General features: G+C 42.2%; 1 protein-coding gene across 1 annotated transcript in view; it reads right to left on the bottom strand.

Annotated features, from left to right (window-relative positions):
* Positions 1–22706, bottom strand: part of LOC135081138 (multidrug resistance protein homolog 49) — a 36466-nt gene that overhangs the window by 5193 nt on the left and 8567 nt on the right. The window contains exons 2-20 of the mRNA XM_063975880.1: positions 21056–21235; positions 19548–19596; positions 12248–12441; positions 11567–11711; positions 10576–10676; positions 10322–10493; positions 9869–9993; positions 9026–9215; positions 8048–8269; positions 7330–7571; positions 6479–6566; positions 6026–6234; positions 5201–5367; positions 4624–4880; positions 3514–3665; positions 2650–2764; positions 1950–2199; positions 1333–1528; positions 267–429 (exon numbers count right to left, since the gene is read on the bottom strand). Coding sequence (XP_063831950.1) covers positions 267–429; positions 1333–1528; positions 1950–2199; positions 2650–2764; positions 3514–3665; positions 4624–4880; positions 5201–5367; positions 6026–6234; positions 6479–6566; positions 7330–7571; positions 8048–8269; positions 9026–9215; positions 9869–9993; positions 10322–10493; positions 10576–10676; positions 11567–11711; positions 12248–12441; positions 19548–19596; positions 21056–21219 — 3201 coding nt within the window. The 5' untranslated portion in view covers positions 21220–21235. The remainder of the gene's footprint in view (positions 1–266; positions 430–1332; positions 1529–1949; positions 2200–2649; positions 2765–3513; positions 3666–4623; positions 4881–5200; positions 5368–6025; positions 6235–6478; positions 6567–7329; positions 7572–8047; positions 8270–9025; positions 9216–9868; positions 9994–10321; positions 10494–10575; positions 10677–11566; positions 11712–12247; positions 12442–19547; positions 19597–21055; positions 21236–22706) is intronic.

Raw genomic sequence — 22706 nt, 5'->3', positions numbered from 1 at the left:
TTGCTCGATGTAAGCCTAGAGTAGAACTTAGAGCCATGGGGCAAGCCCGAGACGCTATAAGAACTGCGCTGGTATAGCAGTTTCTCAAATTCATTATACTGCTGGGTCAGGGTATAACCTGTGGTATAACAGAGCGCTTTGTACATGCGCGTGGCATTTGCGCAGCTCTTCACGACTTCAATAAATGTAATGCATTTTGCATCAAATACTCTACGAATAAATTAGGAGTTCAGGTTCATCCTATCATATCTTAGAATGATACTCACGAATCCTTCAGGCACGGATGGTGTGAGCGTGCTCTCCACCTTAGGCTTCCTCGCCAGCTGTGTTAACACGCGTCCCGCCGCGCTGACGGCTGCGCCGAAGTTAGGCGCGAACGCCAGAGCCTGGCCCATCATCCACGCGCCGAATACTAAAGCTTCTGAGACTCTGGAAGGGAGGGAGTAATGAAAAAGAGCTGTAAATGAATATACTATAGACTCGATTGCGCCTTTTGAGATTTCAATTCCAAAACGAGACAAAAACTGAAACTCATTATTTTGTAAACTGCTGACATACAAATACACATTCCATAAACTCTATGAAAATGGGTATAATGATCATTATTAAATGAACTTGAGAATAGAACCCAGAAATTCAGAAGCTCTTATGAAATCGAGACTATCCTTCAGCTAAAGCACTTCCCCAAGTATTTTCACAACGTATGGACCTGCGCTGCACACATCTTGGTGCTTCCCGCGACCTTCACCCGATCCTCGGTCGCTGAATGGGAGGTGTCCAAACATGGTGGTTTCCAGCCCATGGTTGTGGTGGTGGAATTGAGTCTCTTACAGATTGAATAGTAGAGAGGAGAACACGCAGCCGCGCCAGCGAGGCTGCTGCGAGCCCGACTAATGATGACGTCACTCACTTGATGACGTCCTTGTAGGGCACCTCCCTGTTGGCCACCAGGACGCCGCCGTACCACAGCGACAGCGCGTAGCCGGCGACGGGCGCGGTCTGCCCGAAGGAGAACACGCAGCCGCGCCAGCGAGGCTGCTGCGAGCCCAACTAATGATGACGTCACTCACTTGATGACGTCCTTGTAGGGCACCTCCCTGTTGGCCACCAGGACGCCGCCGTACCACAGCGACAGCGCGTAGCCGGCGACGGGCGCGGTCTGCCCGAAGGAGCGAGCCCGACTAATGATGACGTCACTCACTTGATGACGTCCTTGTAGGGCACCTCCCTGTTGGCCACCAGGACGCCTCCGTACCACAGCGACAGCGCGTAGCCGGCGACGGGCGCGGTCTGCCCGAAGGAGCGAGCCCGACTAATGATGACGTCACTCACTTGATGACGTCCTTGTAGGGCACCTCCCTGTTGGCCACCAGGACGCCTCCGTACCACAGCGACAGCGCGTAGCCGGCGACGGGCGCGGTCTGCCCGAAGGAGAACACGCAGCCTCGCCAGCGGAGGCTGCTGCGAGCAGTCTTGCGAGCGGCCAGGCCTGCCTTGTGGTAGCGTTCGAGGACGCCTTGCTCACCACCTGTGGGGACGGCCAGGAATAATTTTTTTAACAGTAAGCGACACAATGCTGGTCGTCATTACGTCCGAAACCAAGGTTGTTACCTCACTTGTTACAAACCGAACTTTTAGACATTACAATTTATTATATTTTTAAATAAAAAGTAACCCTGCCTGCTGCTTTGGATACAATATAGTTCTGAAGAAAAGCAGTGCAAAAAACTCAGTCACTATTATTGTCAGTCTTTTACTCAATAAATGTTATGTCGACGCGTGATTCTGTATAAATTATCTAAAGCTTATACAGGTTGTCCAAAAGAGCGAGCAATATGAGGAAAAATAGACTGACCAATGGGACTGAAAGAAGAAAGTACCCTGCCTTCAAACCCTTCCAAGTGTAGAACGTCACTATAAAAGGATCGAAAGAGTGTGTAGGTACTTACAGAAGGCAGACACAGTCCTGATGTTAGTAATCGCCTCAGTAGCTATAGTGTTAGCTTTGTCCGACGCCTGCCTCACGGCTTCTATGCCGGCCGCTATGACTCTGCCTTCAAGCACCACCGCCACTATGACCATAGGCACTGACACTAGAGACACTAGCGTCATCTTCCAAGTGTAGAACATGGATAAAGAGATGCCGATCACTATCGTCGCCCCCGCTTGCATTAGAGCGCCGATTCGAGTGCCGGTTGCCTGTTTAGGGTAAAATAATGTTGTAGTAAAGACATGTTGGGATATTAAAATGCAATTAAAACCATAACAATAACCGTTGTTTTTGTATGGTATATGATTTGACAGACTAATGTGACAAAGCATGAAAATGGAAAATGGTGCAATGAGGGTTTTCGCGAATGAAAGATCCGCTAGATGGCGGGACGTGGATGTGGGGTCTGACTGCTGCGTGATTTTGACATATCTGTCAATGTCATGTCAAAAATAACCAATCATGCAGCATTTGGACCTCGCGTCTACGTATTGCCATCTAGCGGATTTTTCATTCGCGAAAACCCTCATTGGTTTACGCCAGTAATGGAAATACTATGGAAATGTCACTTTAAACCAGTGTTCAAAGAGCGTTTATCTTTCTTGTTGACAATCTTATGATAAACATCATAACGGACTACAGAGAAGCCTCTAACTTACACCTTGGACAGCCGCCGCGTCGGCCGCCAACCGCGAGCAAAGTGCACCGATGCCGTTGATGGGGTCGTCGAACCACCCGATTTCTTGCTTCAGCATGTTGCTGAATGTGGCCACCCTTTATACAAGGATATTTTATATTAGATAGACATCGATAATATCGTTAGAAAGATGGGTCGAAATGTTATAAATGAGAGGGACTTTCTAAATTTTTGTTACCTTTCCTTACCTATGCAAACTTGATAATTTTCAGAATAGACATGGATTGCACCATGAAGGAATATAAGCAGGTATAGGCTACATTTTGTTACGAAAATATTTTAAGTTTCAACCACACCAACTCGTGCAGATCGCCGGCGCGATCATAGGCCAATGACAAGTCGCGCGACCTTCGGGGAATCTTGTTTTGATTAGGAGATGCGCATACCATAACTTCTAAATAAAGATTATTTTTTATCCACAACGAGAAAGCTCTTGGCCTGTATCTCATCTGATGGTAAGTGACGATCAGGCCGAAGGTGGAAGCGAGCTTCACCCGGAATCCTCAACCACGGAGGAACTGGCTATCTTACCTCTAACTGCCGGAACACAACAATGCTGTTAACATTGTTGTTATGGCGATAGACTTAGGTAAAATGGTGGTAGCTAGCTAGGCGGACTAAGAACAAGCCCTACCACCAACCAAACCGAACAGAAAAATCTGCCCCCACGGGGAATCGAACCCGGGACCTCTGCGTCTGAAGCAGGTGGTCTTACTACTAGACCACAGAGGCGGTTAATTCATTTCGATATAAAGATACTGATACATAATATAATGTGCTGTCTCTCAGCGGTCCTACTATACGGACGTAAAGTACTTCAACTTACCTAAGCCTTGCCGTGAGCCGCACGCCCGTCAAATTGAAGATGAATATTTGGAAGAAGATTCCAACGCCTGTGAGTACGCCCACTATCAGAAACAATATAGCGATTATGTTGGTCTGCCCGCGGACCCAGTTTTCATCGGAACTTTGGAGAAGCTGGAAGAGAAATAAAAATAGTTTAAGATTTTGAAAAATAGTATCAGAAAAACACAAAACTTCTCCACAAAAACCTGTACTAAAGAAGGCAGATACATACTAAGAGTCGCCGCTGTCTACACACTTTCATATTCATATTCATTTATTTGCTCACTAAGTGTAGGTACATAAGGTCTTTATCGGCCTATAGTTTGGTTGGGGTCTTAATCAGAGGGCCAAGTGTGAGTTTACATTAAACATCCTCACAGTGAGCACGTAAAAAAGTGACATTAAATGTATGACGGATTGTACAGCGCCCCTAGCGGAAACTTTCAAGAACTAATATTTTCATATATTTTTTGAACGCGCTCACTGGTGAGAACATTTGATGTAAACTCACACTCGGCCCTCAGTATGAACAAGCACGAAAGTAGGTACGCACCGATTTGCACTGCACCGATTTGGTATCAGCCGATTCCTCATACAAATTAGATGTGGATCAAACTATCGGCTGACAAAAAGTTTGTAGTCTGCAAGGAGTCCTAAGGTGGGTTGCGCCACCTAACTTTGACCGTAACTATAACGATAACCGGTGTTTTTTGTATGGAGTTTGACAGATTTTTGACGTTTGTCAAAGTTAAAGTAAGATGGTGCAATCCAGCCGTAGCATATAACACAATGACAGTTGGTAGCCCATCCAAGGAACTGGTATGCAAGTGTAACAATGAGGGCTATCGTTTTTATACTTAACAGTTGGCACCCCTGGCGATTGACAGGACCTTACTCGACAGTGGCGCCATCTTGATGAGTGCAAATGCGATAGTCCTCCTACCACTTTAGCGCTCACCAGTTGGTGCCACTGTCTTCGCTACTAGCAAGTGACAGGACCTTACTCTACAGTGGCGCTAACTGGTAAGCGCTAAAACGATAGCCCTCATTACGAGCACGTGTATTGCCGTCTTTATGGATCCATACTTACACCATAAGTTTCACCGAACAACACGGCGAACATTGGAAAAGATGCTCCTACAGCTATCGCGGCCAGGACTCCAATGATCATCAGGTACTTCTCCGGTTCACACAACTTCATGATCTGCCAAGTCGTGGGCTGCATCTCTGGTGGTTCCTTCTCTTCCATCACTACGCTCTCTTCTGAGGCAGAGTCTTCTTCTGACGTACTCTTCATGGATTCCACTGATGCCAGTTTCTGTAGCTTCGGACGGTGCATCTTGGCATCTAAAGACAAAAGTGTTTCTCTTTAGCTAAAGCTTCGTCTAGAAATCAAGCAACCATTGGAATATTAGGGAGGGGTGACATTGAAATGACAGAGCATACAAATCTGAAGAGATCTGAAGTGTCGCTGATGTATGACGTATTGACGTCTCAAAAACACCCTTGCGTGCTGCTTCCATACCTCAGGTACTTAGTTAAACGATATTACCTATAGTTTCCACTACGCAAGACAATAATTTCCCAAAAACAATGGGAGTTTATGGGAGGAATCGCACAAATACATTTCAGTCATTGCAAAATGCACCTTAAGACTAAAAACTTACGTTTCTCAATGTCCGTAGAAGGCACAGGCCCGATGCTCGGCTCGTTTTCCATGACGAGCTGGTAGTACCTTCCCTTCTGCTTCAGCAGGTCATCGTGCGTCCCCTCCTCTATGACTTCGCCCTTGTCAATGAACACGATGCGATTCGCGTTCAGTACTGTCGCTAGCCTAAGGCAAATATTTGGGATTTAGAAGCTGTATATTTCGTAAAGATATTAAGAGCATAGCTTCAGCCAAAATACAAAAGGAATACTTAATAAAACTACTATCAGTTTCGCGCGTGGGTTCGATCTCTCGATAAAGTTTTCTCCCATCCTTTCGTCACATGGGTACATCGATTTCATATCACTTTTACCTTCTAGAATGTATTGGACTGAGTGTTTTCTATGTATAATAAGTATGTATTTACAAAAAAAAAAGTATTTAAGTATGTTTATATCCGTTGTCTAGTACCCATAGTACAAGCTTTGCTTAGTTTGGGAGTAGAAGCGCAGTGTAAAATGTCCAAGGATATTTATTTATTATTTATTTTACCTTCTAAAATTACGTGAATATAAGAGAATGTATAAGTGGGATGCAACTACAGTCATATAGATTGTAACACACGTTCTTCCATTACGAGTACCTATTTGCTAAGTGCAAATGTATGGTATTTAGTCAAAAAGTTTGAGAAAAGACACGTTCTCCCATATATGCCTTCTCAAGAAAGGATTCATTGTCCACTTCAAAAGAAGCTTCCATGGTCTGGCTAGAAGTTAATCGATTTGGCATTAAAATAAATCGATACCAGCACAATCGATCGCGGCCACTATGCTATCATATCTACCTGTGGCTCACCATGACGGTGGTTCTGCCGTGTGCTGCCGCGTCCAAGGCCCTCTGCACCTTGGCTTCGCTGTGGGAATCCAACGCTGATGTAGCCTCATCCAGGAGCAGGATCTTGGGCCTTCGGACCAAAGCCCTGGCGATGGCTATGCGTTGCTTCTGACCGCCTGATAGCTGGGCGCCTCGCTCTCCGATCAGTGTGTCGTAGCCCTGTTTAAGAATAGACAAACTATGGAGTCCTTCACTAGTTCAAGTAAGCCAGTTTCAGAAGTGGATTTACCACAATATCTATGGGGATCGAAATGAGGACTCCCAAATCAGCATTTCTATGAAAAAATCATGGCTATTTTCACCTCTATACCTACATAAAAATTTAATGATTCCTTATGTAAAAGTATGTTGCTAGAATAACGGAATGTTAGTATTATGTCATAGTTACGTGCCTAATACTCACATCAGGTAGTTTCTGAATGAAGGTGTGGCAGTAAGCCTGTTTTGAGGCGATTATAATTTCTTCATCGGTACACGATGGGTTGCTCATCCTACAAATAAAAGAAAAAAATATTTTAAATAAGTATGTGAAAACCTCTATTTCCTCCCCTTTCATTCTTCCAGAATATATCCCTTCCTCCTTTTTATTTCCCCTTTCAGTAGCTATATCGTCTTCGTCTCATACAGTGCTCACGGACAGATCACAAGCTCCTAATGCTTTGGTGATATCTCATGTATAATGACAAACAACATAGGCTCTTGACATACCACGGCAAAATCTCCCCTTAAATGACGCGTGTTAATCAATATCAACCCCTTCTCCAAGTAGAGAGTACAAAAAGTCTAAAGTAGACCATCTCCTTAAGTGACTCCTGTTAAAAATATCAGCCCCCACCCATATTGTAAAGAGTAGCAAGTAGCAGCCAAAAGTAGACCCATACTTACCGTATATTGTCTCGTATAGTCCCCGCAAACAGCACTGGTTCTTGCCCCACCACAGCTATATGATCCCTAAGATGTCGCACGTTCATCTCCCTCAAGTCATGTCCTCCCGCCAGCACCCCCCCTTGGTCCGGGTCATACATCCTCTGAAGCAGTTGTAGGACCGTTGACTTCCCACTACCGCTGGTTTCTTTAGTACTCACCGTATATTGTCTCGTATAGTCCCCGCAAACAGCACTGGTTCTTGCCCCACCACAGCTATATGATCCCTCAAATGTCGCACGTGATCCGGATCATACATCCTTTGAAGCAGTTGTAGGACCGTCGACTTCCCACTAAAGCTGGGACCAACCACGTTTCTTTAGTACTCACCGTATATTGTCTCGTATAGTCCCCGCAAACAGCACTGGTTCTTGCCCCACCACAGCTATATGATCCCTAAGATGTCGCACGTTCATCTCCCTCAAGTCATGCCCTCCAGCCAACACGCCCCCTTGGTCCGGGTCATACATTCTCTGAAGCAGTTGTAGGACCGTCGACTTCCCGCAACCGCTCGGACCGACTAATGCTATTGTTTCGTTCTTGTTTATCTTCAGACTTATACCGTTGAGAACCTAGAAAGGGGATATCGTTTTGATATTTTTTATACATGTTCCTACCTGACTATTTACGACACATCTAGCTGTGAGAAACTTAACAAGCTTAAGGCTGCGTTTCCACCAAAGATGTGCGAGGATGCTTAGCGAGGGATGTATTTGTAAAGAACCAATAGGCGAGGTAAATGACGCGATTGTGGTTCTTTACAAACACATCCCTCGCTACGCATCCTTACACATCTCTGGTGAAAATGCAGCCTCGCCTAAAAGCCTAAGACGTTTAAAAATTATTCGCCTGAGATACACAAGTGATCTTCATCATAAGGAATTACAAATACCTACGCTTTTACGTGTAAGAAATTGAGCCCCTAATATGAACGGTTAATGCATTATCTATCAGGTACATAATATGGGACACCCAATAAAATATCTGTTTGTTTTTTCCTTCAATATTATCGTGACCAAACTTCAAAATAACAGTATTACCAATTTACCTGAACATCGGGCCGTGCAGGGTACTTAAAGAACACATTCTTCAGCTCCAAGTCTCCAGTTAGCTCCGGTCTTAATCCCTCCGTGGACAGACTGTCGATGGCCGGCTTTCTGTCCAGGACAGCGAATATGGAGCCGCCGGATGCCCTCGCCGCGTTTATGGCTTCCATATGGGGCGACGTCAGACCCATGTTTTGGGCGCCTTGGAGCACACTGAAGAAGATCTGGCGATGTTAATGGTTGTGAGTATCGTTCCTTATAAGATGGTTGAAGATATACAGAGTGGAAACAATAAGCCTAGGCGCAGACCACCGATTTTTAGTTGGGTCGGGCTGACCAACAGATCAGTATGAAAGTGCGAACATTACGCCGATTTGGTATCGGTCGGTCTGCGCCTAGGCTAATTGATCTTCTCACTCGATTATTTTCTAAACTATACAAGATATCGAAAAACTGGTTACTGATCCTGAACGGGCTTTACGAGCTCTATTAAACTGTATCAATATTAGGTTACAAATAAACTGGATATATCCCAAAATTCAACGTTTTCTCGATATCTTGTATAGTTTAGAAATAATCGAGTGAGATCACTTATCGTTTCCACCCTGTTTATGTATTAAATCTACTAAGCTCCAACAATTTTGTTGAAAACTAATGATAAAAATCGATTGGAAAGAAGACAGCATCATATGACTTCACTTTGAATACAAATAAATGTTTACTCTAATCACCACAGACACAGAAGGGTGGAAATTAATGTTATTAAACTTCTTTTGTTTGTAAGATTGCCAGTTAATACTGGCGTAGACGATACTATACGAAATTAAAATCATCATCATTATTTCACGCATGGATGCAAGCCGCTACCGATTCGATTAACATGGAAAGCATTGGGGGAGGCCTATGTTCAGCAGTGTGGACGTCCTATGGCTGAAATTAAAATATTTTTAAAGAACTTATAACAAAATTCAATGACTCACAATCATCAGAACGGCCGGTGTGTAAACCGGCCGTGCCTCGTGCCTGCTGTCCAATATTAAGCCGACTCCGTACCAGAAGGACAGAGCATACGTGGCGTAGATAATGAACCACATCACGCCGCTGCCCAGTCCAGAATATACCCCCTTTTTGGTGCCCATCTTTTTAGCTGGTTCTAAGCGCGTACTGTATCTGTAAGGAAATAGAGACTTATTTTAAGTGGCACAAAAGAATTTCTTTTAATCTTTTCTAAAGACTCCTAGAATATTATTGTTTGTCTCCTGTCCCATTAAAAAAGAAATCTCTGTAAACTTTACAACATTTTGACGATAAAGTGGAATTTTTTTTCTGAGCATGATGGCACCTTAGTCGTGTGATTTCGGCAGAGTGGTCTAGGTCCATTCCCATTCTTCGCGTGGATATCGCCAGAGGCGACTGAATGAGAAATAATATGTGAACATCATGCCTCTCCAACACTCTGACCAGTGCAGTGTGGGGAGTGTAGGCAAAATCAATGTCCGAATCCGTCAGAATACGGATCTGGTAAACTGGAACTAGAGAAATGTACTTTGTGTTTCTTTAATGAGGGTTTTCGCGAATGAATCCACGTCCCGCTAGATGGCGGGACGTGGATGTGGGGTCCGACTGCTGCGTGATTGGTGGATTTTGACATATCTGTCAATGTCATGTCAAAAATAACCAATCATGCAGCATTTGGACCTCGCGTCTACGTATTGCCATCTGGCGGATTTTTCATTCGCGAAAACCCTCATTGGTCTGTTTTTGTGTGCAATAAAGACTGTCTACCTGTTTCTGTCAATCTGCTGCAAACTCTATCACAATACCTTGTGATCTCCTTCTGTTCCCCGCCAAAAGCGATGACAGTCCGGATGGCTGACAGCACCTCTTCAGCGATAACGCCGGCCACGCTGTAGGCTTTCAGCTCTTGCGTGGTTAGCGACGATTGCACCTGGATGCAAGTGAAAGACAATGTCAAAATATGGGCATATTGGTATAGACCAGATAACTAACTTGGCAATAAAATGGTTTAAATGGTTTAATGGTTAAAATGGTTTAAATGACTATTTTGTCATTTAAAATCAGCTGCTTACACATTACTACATCTTAAGTTCCAGCGGTTGCAGCAATCTATTATGAGGTATCTTACCTCGTCAGTCTATGGGGCAAATGGTCGAGCCTCCCATTTTCTATACTTGGCTCAAGTTTGGTAAGGCCGCTAGCCGCTACCAGAAATTTTGTAGAATTTACCAATTACTAATATAACACTTCAGCAATACCTTAGCTACGATAGCAGTGGTAATAATGATGACCGGAGCGCACGACAGGATGACGAGCGTGAGCTCCCAGCCGTAGCAGAAGGATATGATGACAGCTGTCACGAATGACATTATCAGGTACACCAACATGGGCACCTTCTCGCCAATCCCTTCTCTGTACTTTTCCACGTCACTGCAATAAATATAATGTATGAAAATAAAGACTTTTACTTAAAAACAACTAGAATTTCAGGTTTGTATTTATAAGAACTTACTCTGATACTTTGGTGGCGAAATTCATACTGGTATTGAGGTCATACCATGTGATGTCCTGACGTAACACGGCCTGAAGAAATCTCTCTTTCATTCTGTCAATCTGCAAAAAGATATGCTTATTTCAGAGAAAGAAAAGGTAGTGCTATTATAAGGAACACTACCGCAGACATGCAAGTTTTTCAAGATTTTCAGTCCACGCACCGGAAAAGGGTACGTGGGACGTCCACCCACAAGGTTGACCGATGACCTCATAAAGGTAGCAGGAAGGCGCTGGACGCAGGCCGCTACCAACCGGGCAACATGGAAAGCATTGGGGAAGGCCTATGGTTGAGATGATGATGATGATAAAATGCCGAACGCCTGCGAGTCCTCAATCAGCGCTGCCTTGTTCTCTTGGGACGCGTTCGTTCTAGAATATAGATCGCAGAGACCTGATTCATAGCTGCATAGTTGAACAGGTCCACGCTGATGGCCCCCACAATGAACTGCAGCACCGAGAACACCGCGCAGCCGATGCCGAACGCCTGCGAGTCCTCAATCAGCGCTGCCTTGTTCTCTTGGGACGCGTTCGTACTAGAATACAGATCGCACAGACCTGATTCATAGCTGCATAGTTGAACCGGTCCACGCTGATGGCCCCCACAATGAACTGCAGCACCGAGAACACCGCGCAGCCAATGCCGGACGCATCGTCATAATTTTCAACCATAGGACGTGTCCACTGCTGAACAAAGACCTCCTCAACGATTTCCACAATGGCCGGTTAGTGGCGGCCTGCATCCAGCGCCTTCCTGCTACCTTTATGAGGTCGGTCCACCTTGTGGGTGGACGTCCTACGCTGCGCTTTCCGGCTTTCTTCCAGAACATTGCTGCCCCATCGGGCGTCAGTTCTGCGTACTATGCGCCCTGTGCCGAACGCCTGCGAGTCCTCAATCAGCGCTGCCTTGTTCTCTTGCGATGCGTTCGATCTAGAATATAGATCGCACAGACCTGATTCATAGCTGCATAGTTGAACAGGTCCACGCTGATGGCCCCCACAATGAACTGCAGCACCGAGAACACCGCGCAGCCGATGCCGAACGCCTGCGAGTCCTCAATCAGCGCTGCCTTGTTCTCTGCTCGGGATGCGTTCGTTCTAGAATAATACATGGTCACAGATCATGAGAACAATGAAATCAGCTACGTGAAATGTCTCAAATATTAATCAAAGGGCTTGATAAACGTACCTAATCAGAGAAAAGGTTTTTTGATGGTAAGTATTTAAATATCATTGCAAAGCTGAACCGAAGAGTTTTAAGGCTCTTTCCAGCGAGGATTTTCAGTTTGATATCGAATGTAACCCAACCAATTAAGGTTGAGTAGTCTCAAAGGACAGCTTAATGAGGGTTTTCGCGTATGAAAAATCCGCCAGATGGCAATACGTAGACGCGAGGTCCAAATGCTGCATGATTGGTTATTTTTGACATGACATTGACAGATATGTCAAAATCCACCAATCACGCAGCAGTCAGACCCCACATCCACGTCCCGCCATCTAGCGGATCTTTCATACGCGAAAAGCTTCATTCTGTCTTCAAACCCGAAACGAATTAAATCAGAAGAAGAGAGGAGGTTGAAATATAATAACGACTAAGTAAAAGACGGCAGTATCGAACAATAAGGTACACTCACAAGATCCTTCCACCACCGAACATCGATATGGTTATAGTCTGCGTGGAGGTGCCAGTCATGACTGTCCGGTCGATCAGCAGCGACGTGAACTCGCCGTAGACTATCACGCCGATTGGCACGAACAGGCCGTTCAGGGAGGCCATGAGCACACCGATGAACAGCATGAACAGCTCGCATGGTTTCGCGAATCTGAACTGTAAATAAAAAATCGTAGCAGTTTTTGGCCAATAATTAAGTTATATGTTAATCTGAAAGCATGTTTTCGTTCCGTTTCGTTTCAGCCAAATGACGTCCACTGCTGGACAAAGGCCTCCCCCAAGGTTTTCCATAATGAACGGTCCTGCGCTGCCCGCATCCAGGCTCTTCCCGCGACCTTTACCAGATCGTCGGTCCACCTAGTAGGAAAGCATGTTTTATGGTGAAAAGTAAAAAAAAAGTCGCATTTGTTTACCTGGGTGAATCGGTTCCTAGGTGAACAAAGGCGATCGCTTTAGTCCAGTCTTTCCCAAATTGGGCGATAACGCCCCCTTGTGGGCGATGCAGGCTTAAAGGGGGGCAGTAAGAGACCCAGAAACAAAAATCGGGACGTTTTGTAGAGGCTTGGGAGGCGTCATTTATTAGGAGGACTCTTAGACACCGACGGAGCACTCGACACTCGACTACAAATGGGGGCGCTAAAAAGAATTTATTCTCAAAGTGGGCAGTAGACAAAATAAGTTTGGGAACCGCTGCTTTAGTCGAATCATTTCACTTGGGTGATTGGTTCCGAGGTGATATGAGGACACTAAAATTTCGCACAGCAGAGGGAGCTGTAATCGCATAAAATGTCGCAAAAATTGTACAAAGCTGGCTCAATTTAGTTCTGAAACAGATCCGAAATACTGAACGAATATGTTTTCAGGAGATCCACCGCGGTTTATCGGTGAAGTTTTGTCTCGTCAAATAATTGCAAATAAAAAAAAAGCGTTTACTACTAGCTCTATTTCCAGATAAAACTGGCTCAATTTGGTAACAGGCCAAGACTGGCAAAATGCCAGCATCCCCCATCCTTACTTTTAGAGCGTTTAACTAGACAAATCTAAAAACAGCAGTGTAAATACACAATGATCAATAGCAATAATAAGTAATTTGATATCAAACCACGTTCTCTATTTATATTTTTCAAAACAAGGTGATCTTCGAATTGTGCCTCACCTGGGAATCAAACCCAGGGCTTCCAGATCGAAAGATTCCCACTCACTAAGTAATCGTGTAATCAAGTGATATACCTAGTCAGATTTCGGGAGCGGGGTGGAAGCTTTTTAAAAAGGATTATATTTAATTAAACTAAGTGATCACGTCCTCGCCGAGTTGGAGGCGATTTAATAATGATTTAATATTGTGGCCGATCGCAGTCGTCCAGTACGGTGTTTACAATTTAGTTCTGCTGACACATCTCTTATGTGAATAACAATTCTACGAATGCTTACACTGTAGAGCGGAAAGTGATGACTTATCTTGTTTAGTCTAGAGCAGAGGGAGCTGACGGATGCATAACTCCTCCCTCCCTAAGTGAGAAATTATCGGAAGTTTCATTTTTATGAGTATTCCGATAATTTCGTTTACATAAAATTTCTACATGTTTGCGGAAGGCAATTAACACAATTAACATAAAAAGAATCAAAACTAATACAAATGTAAAGTATGTAAAATAAGAAGTGTCTGTTTCATTTTCACTAGCACTGATTGCTGCACTGTGTTTCAGGGCGTACGACATGTATTTGATTTCATCCAAATTGATTCCATGCATATTGAGTGCGCGTGCACCGGATAGCGTTGCGTTTACAGGTAGCTCGGGTAGGTGAATCACCGGTACGTGTTCTACGGCGTCTGATGAAATGTAGAGTCGATGGTGGATCTGCAGGCCATGGATTTCCAGGTCACAGGGCTCATCGATGGTGATGATGTACGTGCCGAAGACTGACTGCTTACTGACTTCGCTGTCGCAGTGTTTGGTCAGCGTGCCTTTCAGTCTGCTGTACAGAATCCAGTTGTTCGCGTTGAGCTGCTGGAGTTTTACTTCTTCCAGCTGGATCTGGTGCTGCTTGCAGGAGGTAAGGTCCTTACTGAACCTCATTAGCTGTTCCACGCAGGTAGGCTCGTTATGTAGAGCCTGGTTGTCCGTAGAGCACAGGAAGCGATCGCCGGCGGCAAGCGGGCGACACGGTGTTACGATCGGTAAGTATTTCAAACCCTTCGCCAAAAGGTAAGGAAATTTGGGGAAAATGGAAAGCGTAACGTTTTGGGATTCTTGGAATATAGGAAGTGAGTATATCTTATAATAATTGTAAGTATAATTATCTATCAATGGTATTTCTAAAATAAATGTTATCTGATCCTGTTTCATATAAGATTTTACACAAATAGTTTCTTCTAAATTTAACAAATTACTTTCCGTAGGCTGGTAAACTAAATTGGCAGAGTTTGAAATTAACTTTAAATGATACAATAATTCTGTAGAGTTTACAATTGCTTGGTGTAAAATGGATACTCTACTTAATGCTAATGCTGTTTCTATTTCACTTAATCTTATAAATATTGTACGGAAACTACTTATGAATATGTTATACACTCCTAGTATGTATGTAGAAAAAGTCCAATCGTTTTGTGTGGACGTTATGTTTTGCAATAGGCTTTCAACTCGTTTCAAGCGTTCATCAATAATAATAGAGTTGTTATTTATTTGCTCTGAAATATTTATGAAACTGTCGAACATTTTTGAGACCAGGGTAATTTTCTTAGATATTATCTTTAGTTGAAGGGCCAGCGCCTGCGTCCCTATCATTAGCAGAAGGCACCACCTGCGGAGGGCGTTTAATGTTTTTAATAGGCACTTTGGTAGTCCTATCACCTACTTTAATTGGTAAGATGTTTCGCTTGGCTTTGCCTACAACCTTTGCTTTTACATAACGTGGTTTGTCTTTGCTTTTACGCTTATTTACGTCTTTTGCAAATATTATGTTTCCTTCGGAAAACTCTATGTCTGTTTCACCACCTTTCTTTTCCCTAATGGTTTCCTTTTTGGCTGTCGTTTTCTGAGCTATGTATTTATATAAGTGCTTTGTACGTTTCGCATGATCTTGAACTAATTGCTGATAATATTGCTTTTCGAAATTGATTCTAAATGGACTATCTGAATCTGTATGACCAAAAACTACCTCAAATGGTGTTAACTCAGTTACAGAGTGGATGGTGTGGTTATATGCCATTACTGAATATGTCATAACTGATGCGGCATCTGTACATCGTCTTTCGTATTTAGCCAATCTATAGATCTCTATAATTGTCGAGTGAAAGCGTTCGATAAGTCCCATAGAATTAGGGTTATTTGGGGTTCCGATGTGAAGTTCAACTTTATGTAAATTTAGAAATTCTTTCATGAGTTCGTTATTAAATTCGGTTCCTGGATCTGAGCTTATACGTTTTGGAATTCCGTAGAATGAGAAATATTTCATAAGTGCTCTAGTAACGTCTGATGTTGATTTGCTAGGTATCTCTATTGCTTGTCCTAATTTGCTGAAGGCGTCAATTAGGGTTAAATATGTGATTCCTTCAATACTGAAGAGATCAATGAAAATTTCCTGAAATGGGGAATCTTGAGTTTTAGTTAATTGTAAAAATGGTTTTATGGGTTTCCTATCGTATTTCATTTTACGGCAGGCTTCGCAAGCGTTAATGATTGCGGAAACTGTTTGTTGCATGTTAGGCCAAAAATGATTTCTACGAATTCTAATCAATGTTTCCTTAATACCACGGTGGCATGTTTTTCCTTCATGGTATTGGATAACTATTGCTTTTTGTTCACCCTCGTCTTCTATGTAATTTACCCGTTCTGTACACTCGTAAAACTGAACTACATCTTTCTTAAAAAGTTTAATAATTACGTCTGTGAAAATTCGTCTAAGTTGATCTGATTCAAAATAAATGAAATACTTTGTTTTAGGTTTGATATATTCTTTTAAAAACTGTTTTACTAATTCTGCATTATTATCAGGTAAATGTACTTCAAGAACCTTTTGTTTATCGCGCGAAAGGTTTTTGACTGAAAGTTCATTATCGAATCGTTCAAAGACTAATATTTGATTAGGTTTGTTATCGATTGCTTCGTTTAAGATTGGGATGCCTTGTGATTCGGTATCCTTTGCGGAATGAATAGTTTGTGAGTTATTTGATTGTTCATCGACACAGTCTGAATTATTTGACGACGGAATTGGATATTCTGAACCTAATTGTCTACTTCCTTCTGAGGATGTAGAGTCGGAAATTACTATTGTACTTCCTGATGATAATTTTTCTATTTTCTTTACTACTTTATCAACATGTTTTTGAATACGTTTTTCCTTTTTGCTAACATTTACTTTCATGGATTGGTTATCTGAATCGAGAGCATTTACTTTTATGCGGGATAACGCGTCTACGTTTGCGTTTTGTTTATTGATTGATTCATTACGGTAATTAGCGGTTGCACTAGGCATTCTAACGTTGTCTGTGAATTTTTGGTAATTTAAAATGATTGGAATACATGCAGTTTTAGTTCTGAGGACTCTATTTTTAATGTCGATTAATGCTTCCAATTGTTGTAATAAATCTTGTCCAATTACACCATCGTACCATTTGTGTACGTCATATAAATAAAATTTGTGATATTTTCTGCATTTAAAAGTTGGCAAAAGAGGGATTTCTATGGTTTTGTTGTGCGTACTTGACGCGTGTGTACTCACAACTTGGAATGGTTCATTTTTTATGAATTTACTGAAATACTGATAGCCAATACGCGGACTGAAGAACGAACGCATGCTGCCAGTGTCGATCATCATGCGAGCATCCAGTTCCGGTAGGTAAATATATGGTAATGTTAATTCCGGATCGCAATTAATGTTTATCTGTTCTGTTCTTTGATGGAGGCTGTTTCGTGAAAATCCTGTTGGAATTCAGTTTCCTGGGTTTCCTCGGGAGTTTCCTCGAAATCAGGGTAATACTGTTCGCTGTACATGTTATTATATTCATCTATAGGGTATTCACAATAATATTGATCGTAATACGACTGTTCTGCTTCGTCGTAGTTCAGATCATTTAAGTTTGTTTCATTTACGTTGTTTGGTTTTGTAGCCGTACGCATAGACACGTCGGTCAGCTGCATACGTGGCGGCTGGACTTGTTGGGCTTGCTGAGCACCGAACTGTGGCTTATAGCCGAATTGAGGCGGCTTGTAACCGAATTGCTGAGGAGGATGTCTATAGCCAAATTGCTGGGGCGGTCTATATCCGAACTGCTGTGGAGGCCTGTAGCCGAACTGCTGCGGCGGCCTGAAACCTGGTTGATGCGGAGGCTTGAAATAGCCGAATTGTTGTAAAGGTTTATTTCCATATTGCTGGAAGGGTTTGTAGCCTTGATTAGGCGGAAGGCCAAATTTAAATTGTGGAGGAATTATCGGTTTGAAAGCATTAGAGCTGACAAAATGAGGCTGATTGCCTGAAAATTTCTGTTGAGTTGGCGTAAACGAATTGTTAGGTTTGGGTTGCGAATGCATTTTGCTTCGCATGTTATATTGGTCCATAAAGTTTACTTCCTCGAGCACAATCGAGAGGGCGGCTTCCAAAGTGGACGGTGCCTTTAGTCTCACAATGCGCACAAGGTTTTCTGGTAAATTATAGAGAAACACGTTTAACGCGGTGTTGTTGTATATGGTGATTTTGGCGTGACGGATTGACTCGTCTGCTATGGTGTTTACTTTGGATATAAGCATTGACCTGGTTGATTGCACGCGGTTGCAAAAGTTGGTGTACGATTCATTCGATCTGATTTTTAGTGATTCTAATTCGATATTAATACATGCCTCACTACGCGGGTCTCCAAAATGTTGTGTCAGAATTTCCTTAAGTTCCGACCAGTTTGTTAAATTTTCTTGTTCTGATAACAGTGCTGCTGCATTTTCTGTAAGGCGGCTAGTGATAGCGTGGTACACGTATAAATCTTGCTCAACCCCACCTCTATATCTCGATATAACATACTCACATTTTTTAAGGAACAAAGATGTTTTTTGTCACCATTAAAAAATGGAATTAATCTGAGCATCTCGTTGGGTATTGGCGTGATTTGTACGGATTCTATTTGTGGTGAAGTCATTTTACTGAATTTAAATTTATTAATTGATATGCGCCAGTCAGAATTTGTAACAGTACTTTACACAATATTCACAATTAAAATATACGTAGTGATTACCGTGTAAAACACACAATAAAATACACAATAAAATACACAGTAAAATACACAGTAAAAATAAGAGTGGTTCTTAATTTAATTGTTCAATTTCGAGAGACAATTAACTTAACAACTTTAATAATTTTTACTTTACACAATAAACTTATTTAATTTAATTCAATATTCAATTTATTTACTTTATTTCACTTTATTTACTTTATTTCAATTTATTTACTTTATTTCACTTTATTTTCTTTACTTTGTTTCAATATTTAATTCACTTAAATCTAAACGAAAAGTGTTAACGATAAAGTTTTATGACGAAAACACAAAATGCGATACCCTGGGAGAAGTTCTATCCCGGAGTAGCAATATTTCCCTACGATTTAAAAAGCATGAAAAATACACAGAGGATAAGGAGTGGAAGGATTGGCGAAAAGTTCTACTCACCAACCGACCGTTCTCTGCATACTCGTTCCACCCGTACTTCGATGACAAATTTATTTGGTTCGGCGGATTTATTAGTTTCCCGTAGTATCACGAATTTAAACGGCGGATTTTGACACCAATCGCGTAAACTTTAGGAAAACTTGCAGCAATAAATCCTACCGGCTGCGCCAGTCAGATTTCGGGAGCGGGGTGGAAGCTTTTTAAAAAGGATTATATTTAATTAAACTAAGTGATCACGTCCTCGCCGAGTTGGAGGCGATTTAATAATGATTTAATATTGTGGCCGATCGCAGTCGTCCAGTACGGTGTTTACAATTTAGTTCTGCTGACACATCTCTTATGTGAATAACAATTCTACGAATGCTTACACTGTAGAGCGGAAAGTGATGACTTATCTTGTTTAGTCTAGAGCAGAGGGAGCTGACGGATGCATAACTACCTAGTGGTCATAGAGGCGTTTGCCAGTAAATCGATTTAAATACTCGGACACAATAGCAAAATCGATTATTTACGGTTACCACGATTCCGCGACTATTGGCAAACTAATGCTTACATAGTACAACTTCTTTTTCAAACACTTCACATAATGAATCTTAATTTAAGTACTTACTAGTTTGAACCAGGATGAAGGTGGCGAATTGTTTTGGAGTTCGTCTTCGCTGTAAAAAAATACACAATGCTAGTTAAACTCGTCAAAAAGATAACATACACGTTATAAATGACACAGTACCATCAGAAACGAATAGTACTGTTTTAAAGAAAATAAGGATAATAAGTAGGTACTTAAGTATTCGTATGAAACGAATCATTAGTGCTTTCCTATAAAAAGCTTAAATTACGCGCTGAAAAAACACTAAATAGATCGCACGCCCATCGCATCGATAGCGTCAAGCCACCAAATCCTCTGAATCAGTGGCAAGGTGAAAAATGAGGATCCTGGGTTTGTTAAAGGCCTAGAGTATGGTGTCTATCATTCTGCTCGCTTATAAATTTGTGTCAAAGAAAATTCGCACTTACTACGCCTCCCTAAGCGCCATTTCTGCTAAATACGCGGAGTGCTGAGCAAGCTGCCTGATAGTAATAGAGCTCGAACGTAGTGGAACCGAAATCAATCTGCTCGCTGTATAATAATCTACTTACTTCTAAAGTATTGTCAAAGAAAATGCGCACTTACTACGCCTCCCTAAGCGCCCTTTCTGCTAAATACGCGGAGTGCTGAGCAAGCTGCCTGATAGTAATCGAGTTGGAGCGCAGCGGAACGGAGAGCAATTTGCTCGCTGTATAATAATCTACTTACTTATAAATTAGTGTCAAAGGAAATGCGCACTTACTACGCCTCCCTAAGCGCCCTTTCTGCTAAATAGGCGGAGTGCTGAGCAAGCTGCCTGATAGTAATCGAGTTGGAGCGCAGCGGCACCGACAGCACCGGTATCTGCTCGCAGTATAGTACTCTAACTTACTTCTAAATGAGTGTCAAAGGAAATGCGCACTTACTACGCCTCCCTAAGCGCCCTTTCTGCTAAATACGCGGAGTGCTGGGCTAGCTGCCTGATAGTAAAGGAGTTGGAGCGCAGCGGAACCGACAACAATCTGCTCGCTGTACTCTACTTACAAATTAGTGTCAAAGAAAATGCGCACTTACTACGCCTCCCTAATCGCCCTTTCTGCTAAATACGCAGAGTGCTGGGCTAGCTGCCTGATAGAGTTGGAGCGCAGCTAAACGGACAGCACCGGTATCTGCTCGCTGTATAATAATCTACTACTTGTATTAGTGTCAAACAAAATGCGCACTTACTACGCCTCCCTAAGCGCCCTTTCTGCTAAATACGCGGAGTGCTGAGCAAGCTGCCTGATAGTAATCGAGTTGGAGCGCAGCTGAACCGACAGCAATGTGCTCGCTGTATAATAATCTACTTACTTATAAATTAGTGTCAAAGGAAATGCGCACTTACTACGCCTCCCTAAGCGCCCTTTCTGCTAAATACGCGGAGTGCTGAGCAAGCTGCCTGATAGTAATGGAGTTGGAGCGCAGCGGAACCGACAGCACCGGTATCTGCTCGCTGTATAGTACTCTAACTTACTTCTAAATTAGTGTCAAAGGAAATGCGCACTTACTACGCCTCCCTAAGAGCCCTTTCTGCTAAATACGCGGAGTGCTGAGCAAGCTGCCTGATAGTAATCGAGTTGGAGCGCAGCGGCACCGACAGCACCGGTATCTGCTCGCTGATGCTGTGCCGGCGCGGTACCCTCGTGAAGCTCTTTAAGGAATCATCGCGTTTCATTCTCGGGTCAACCGATCTGGAAAGAGAAATGGAAAATAATGAACTTTGCAGTAATACTTATTTATTACTAACGGCCGCCTGCGCCTGCGCCTTCGTACGCTCGGATGTCTACACCCTATAAGGAACCTACCTGCCACAAGTTACCAGATCAGTATTATCGTCACGTAAATATCCGAAAATATTGGAGTAAGTACAGACACAGAAACTATTGTAGTCCTAGAATATCCTGAACAAATAGTATTTATTACTAAAACGTGTTGTATATCTTAGTACTTACGAGTACTATAATACCAACCTCCCACTTTTTCACATTATCACGTTATATTGTCTCTCCGACGACTACTAATCATCATCACAAAGATACGTGAACTAAAAGCAATACTAAAAGCCGATTTTGTATGATTACAAATAATGACTGACGACTTTTTGGCGGATTTCAAATGACGTTTATATTTTTTTGCTGAACTAAATCAAAACTTTAAAGAGATCAAAAGGTTTTATAACATTTTTATTTGCAGGACGCGCTTTTTCCGAAGACTTCCAAAGAAGCCAATATAAAACGTGAAACCCGAAAATGTTTCATTATGCGAGTTTGAATAAAGTTTTAAATTATTCAAACCCACGACAAAACGACAAATCTCGAGGAGTGTGCTATTCGGTTATGCCTTGAAGTTAGAGAAATGGTCATAGTCATTAGAAGAGAAAAATTTTAAAAAGTATTTTTTATTGATCCTCCCTGTTTGATACTACTGACTGCCAGGTCAGCTAGTAGAAAATAATAACGCTGGAAATAAATATTGCGAGAAACCTTACAAAATATTACGGGAAAATAGTTATTGCTTACAGTGCCTTGAAAGCTAAATATTATATGACTGTAAACAGAATACCACGGTTGTGTCATAGTTGCGTTAATAAGAATGTGTATTGTTGTGGAAAACATAATAAGTTTATTCATAACTAAAACATGAGCTGTTTAGATGTTCAAGTTCATTCTTAGAAAGCTAAATTAAATCCAATCCTACATTCTGTTTTGATTTCAATTTGAATGGTAACAAAGCCACCCTCAAATAAACAAAGAAATCTTCAAATTATAATGTACAGCTTAAACAATAAAACGCCAAATCCATCGTAGCATCTTAATTAGTTGTAATTACTTACCTAGGTTAATAAGGTGCGAGTTTGCAAAAAAAAAGTAGACGAGTTAACGATATTCGTCCTAACCAAAATTCCGCTGCTTATGTTATTGTCTTGGAGTCTCTAATTAAAATTATGTTTGAAACTTTATACATTCGCTAAACTTGCTCGATAATATAGCGAACGTCGATTACGCTTGCTGCATTGCGGTGTTTAAGAGCTGTCTACAGAAGAGACTTGTGAACTTGGGAGCGGCCTCTTATTTTGAAGTGGTTAATAGAAACACAATTAAGTATTTTTATGACTCTACTCGTGTAACCTTTTTGTAGGCTTGCGGCAAAAACTAGGCTATG

This window comes from Ostrinia nubilalis, chromosome 19 (assembly GCF_963855985.1).
Source record: "Ostrinia nubilalis chromosome 19, ilOstNubi1.1, whole genome shotgun sequence".
Lineage (NCBI taxonomy): Eukaryota > Metazoa > Arthropoda > Insecta > Lepidoptera > Crambidae > Ostrinia > Ostrinia nubilalis.
This window is presented reverse-complemented; position numbering and strand designations above follow the sequence as displayed.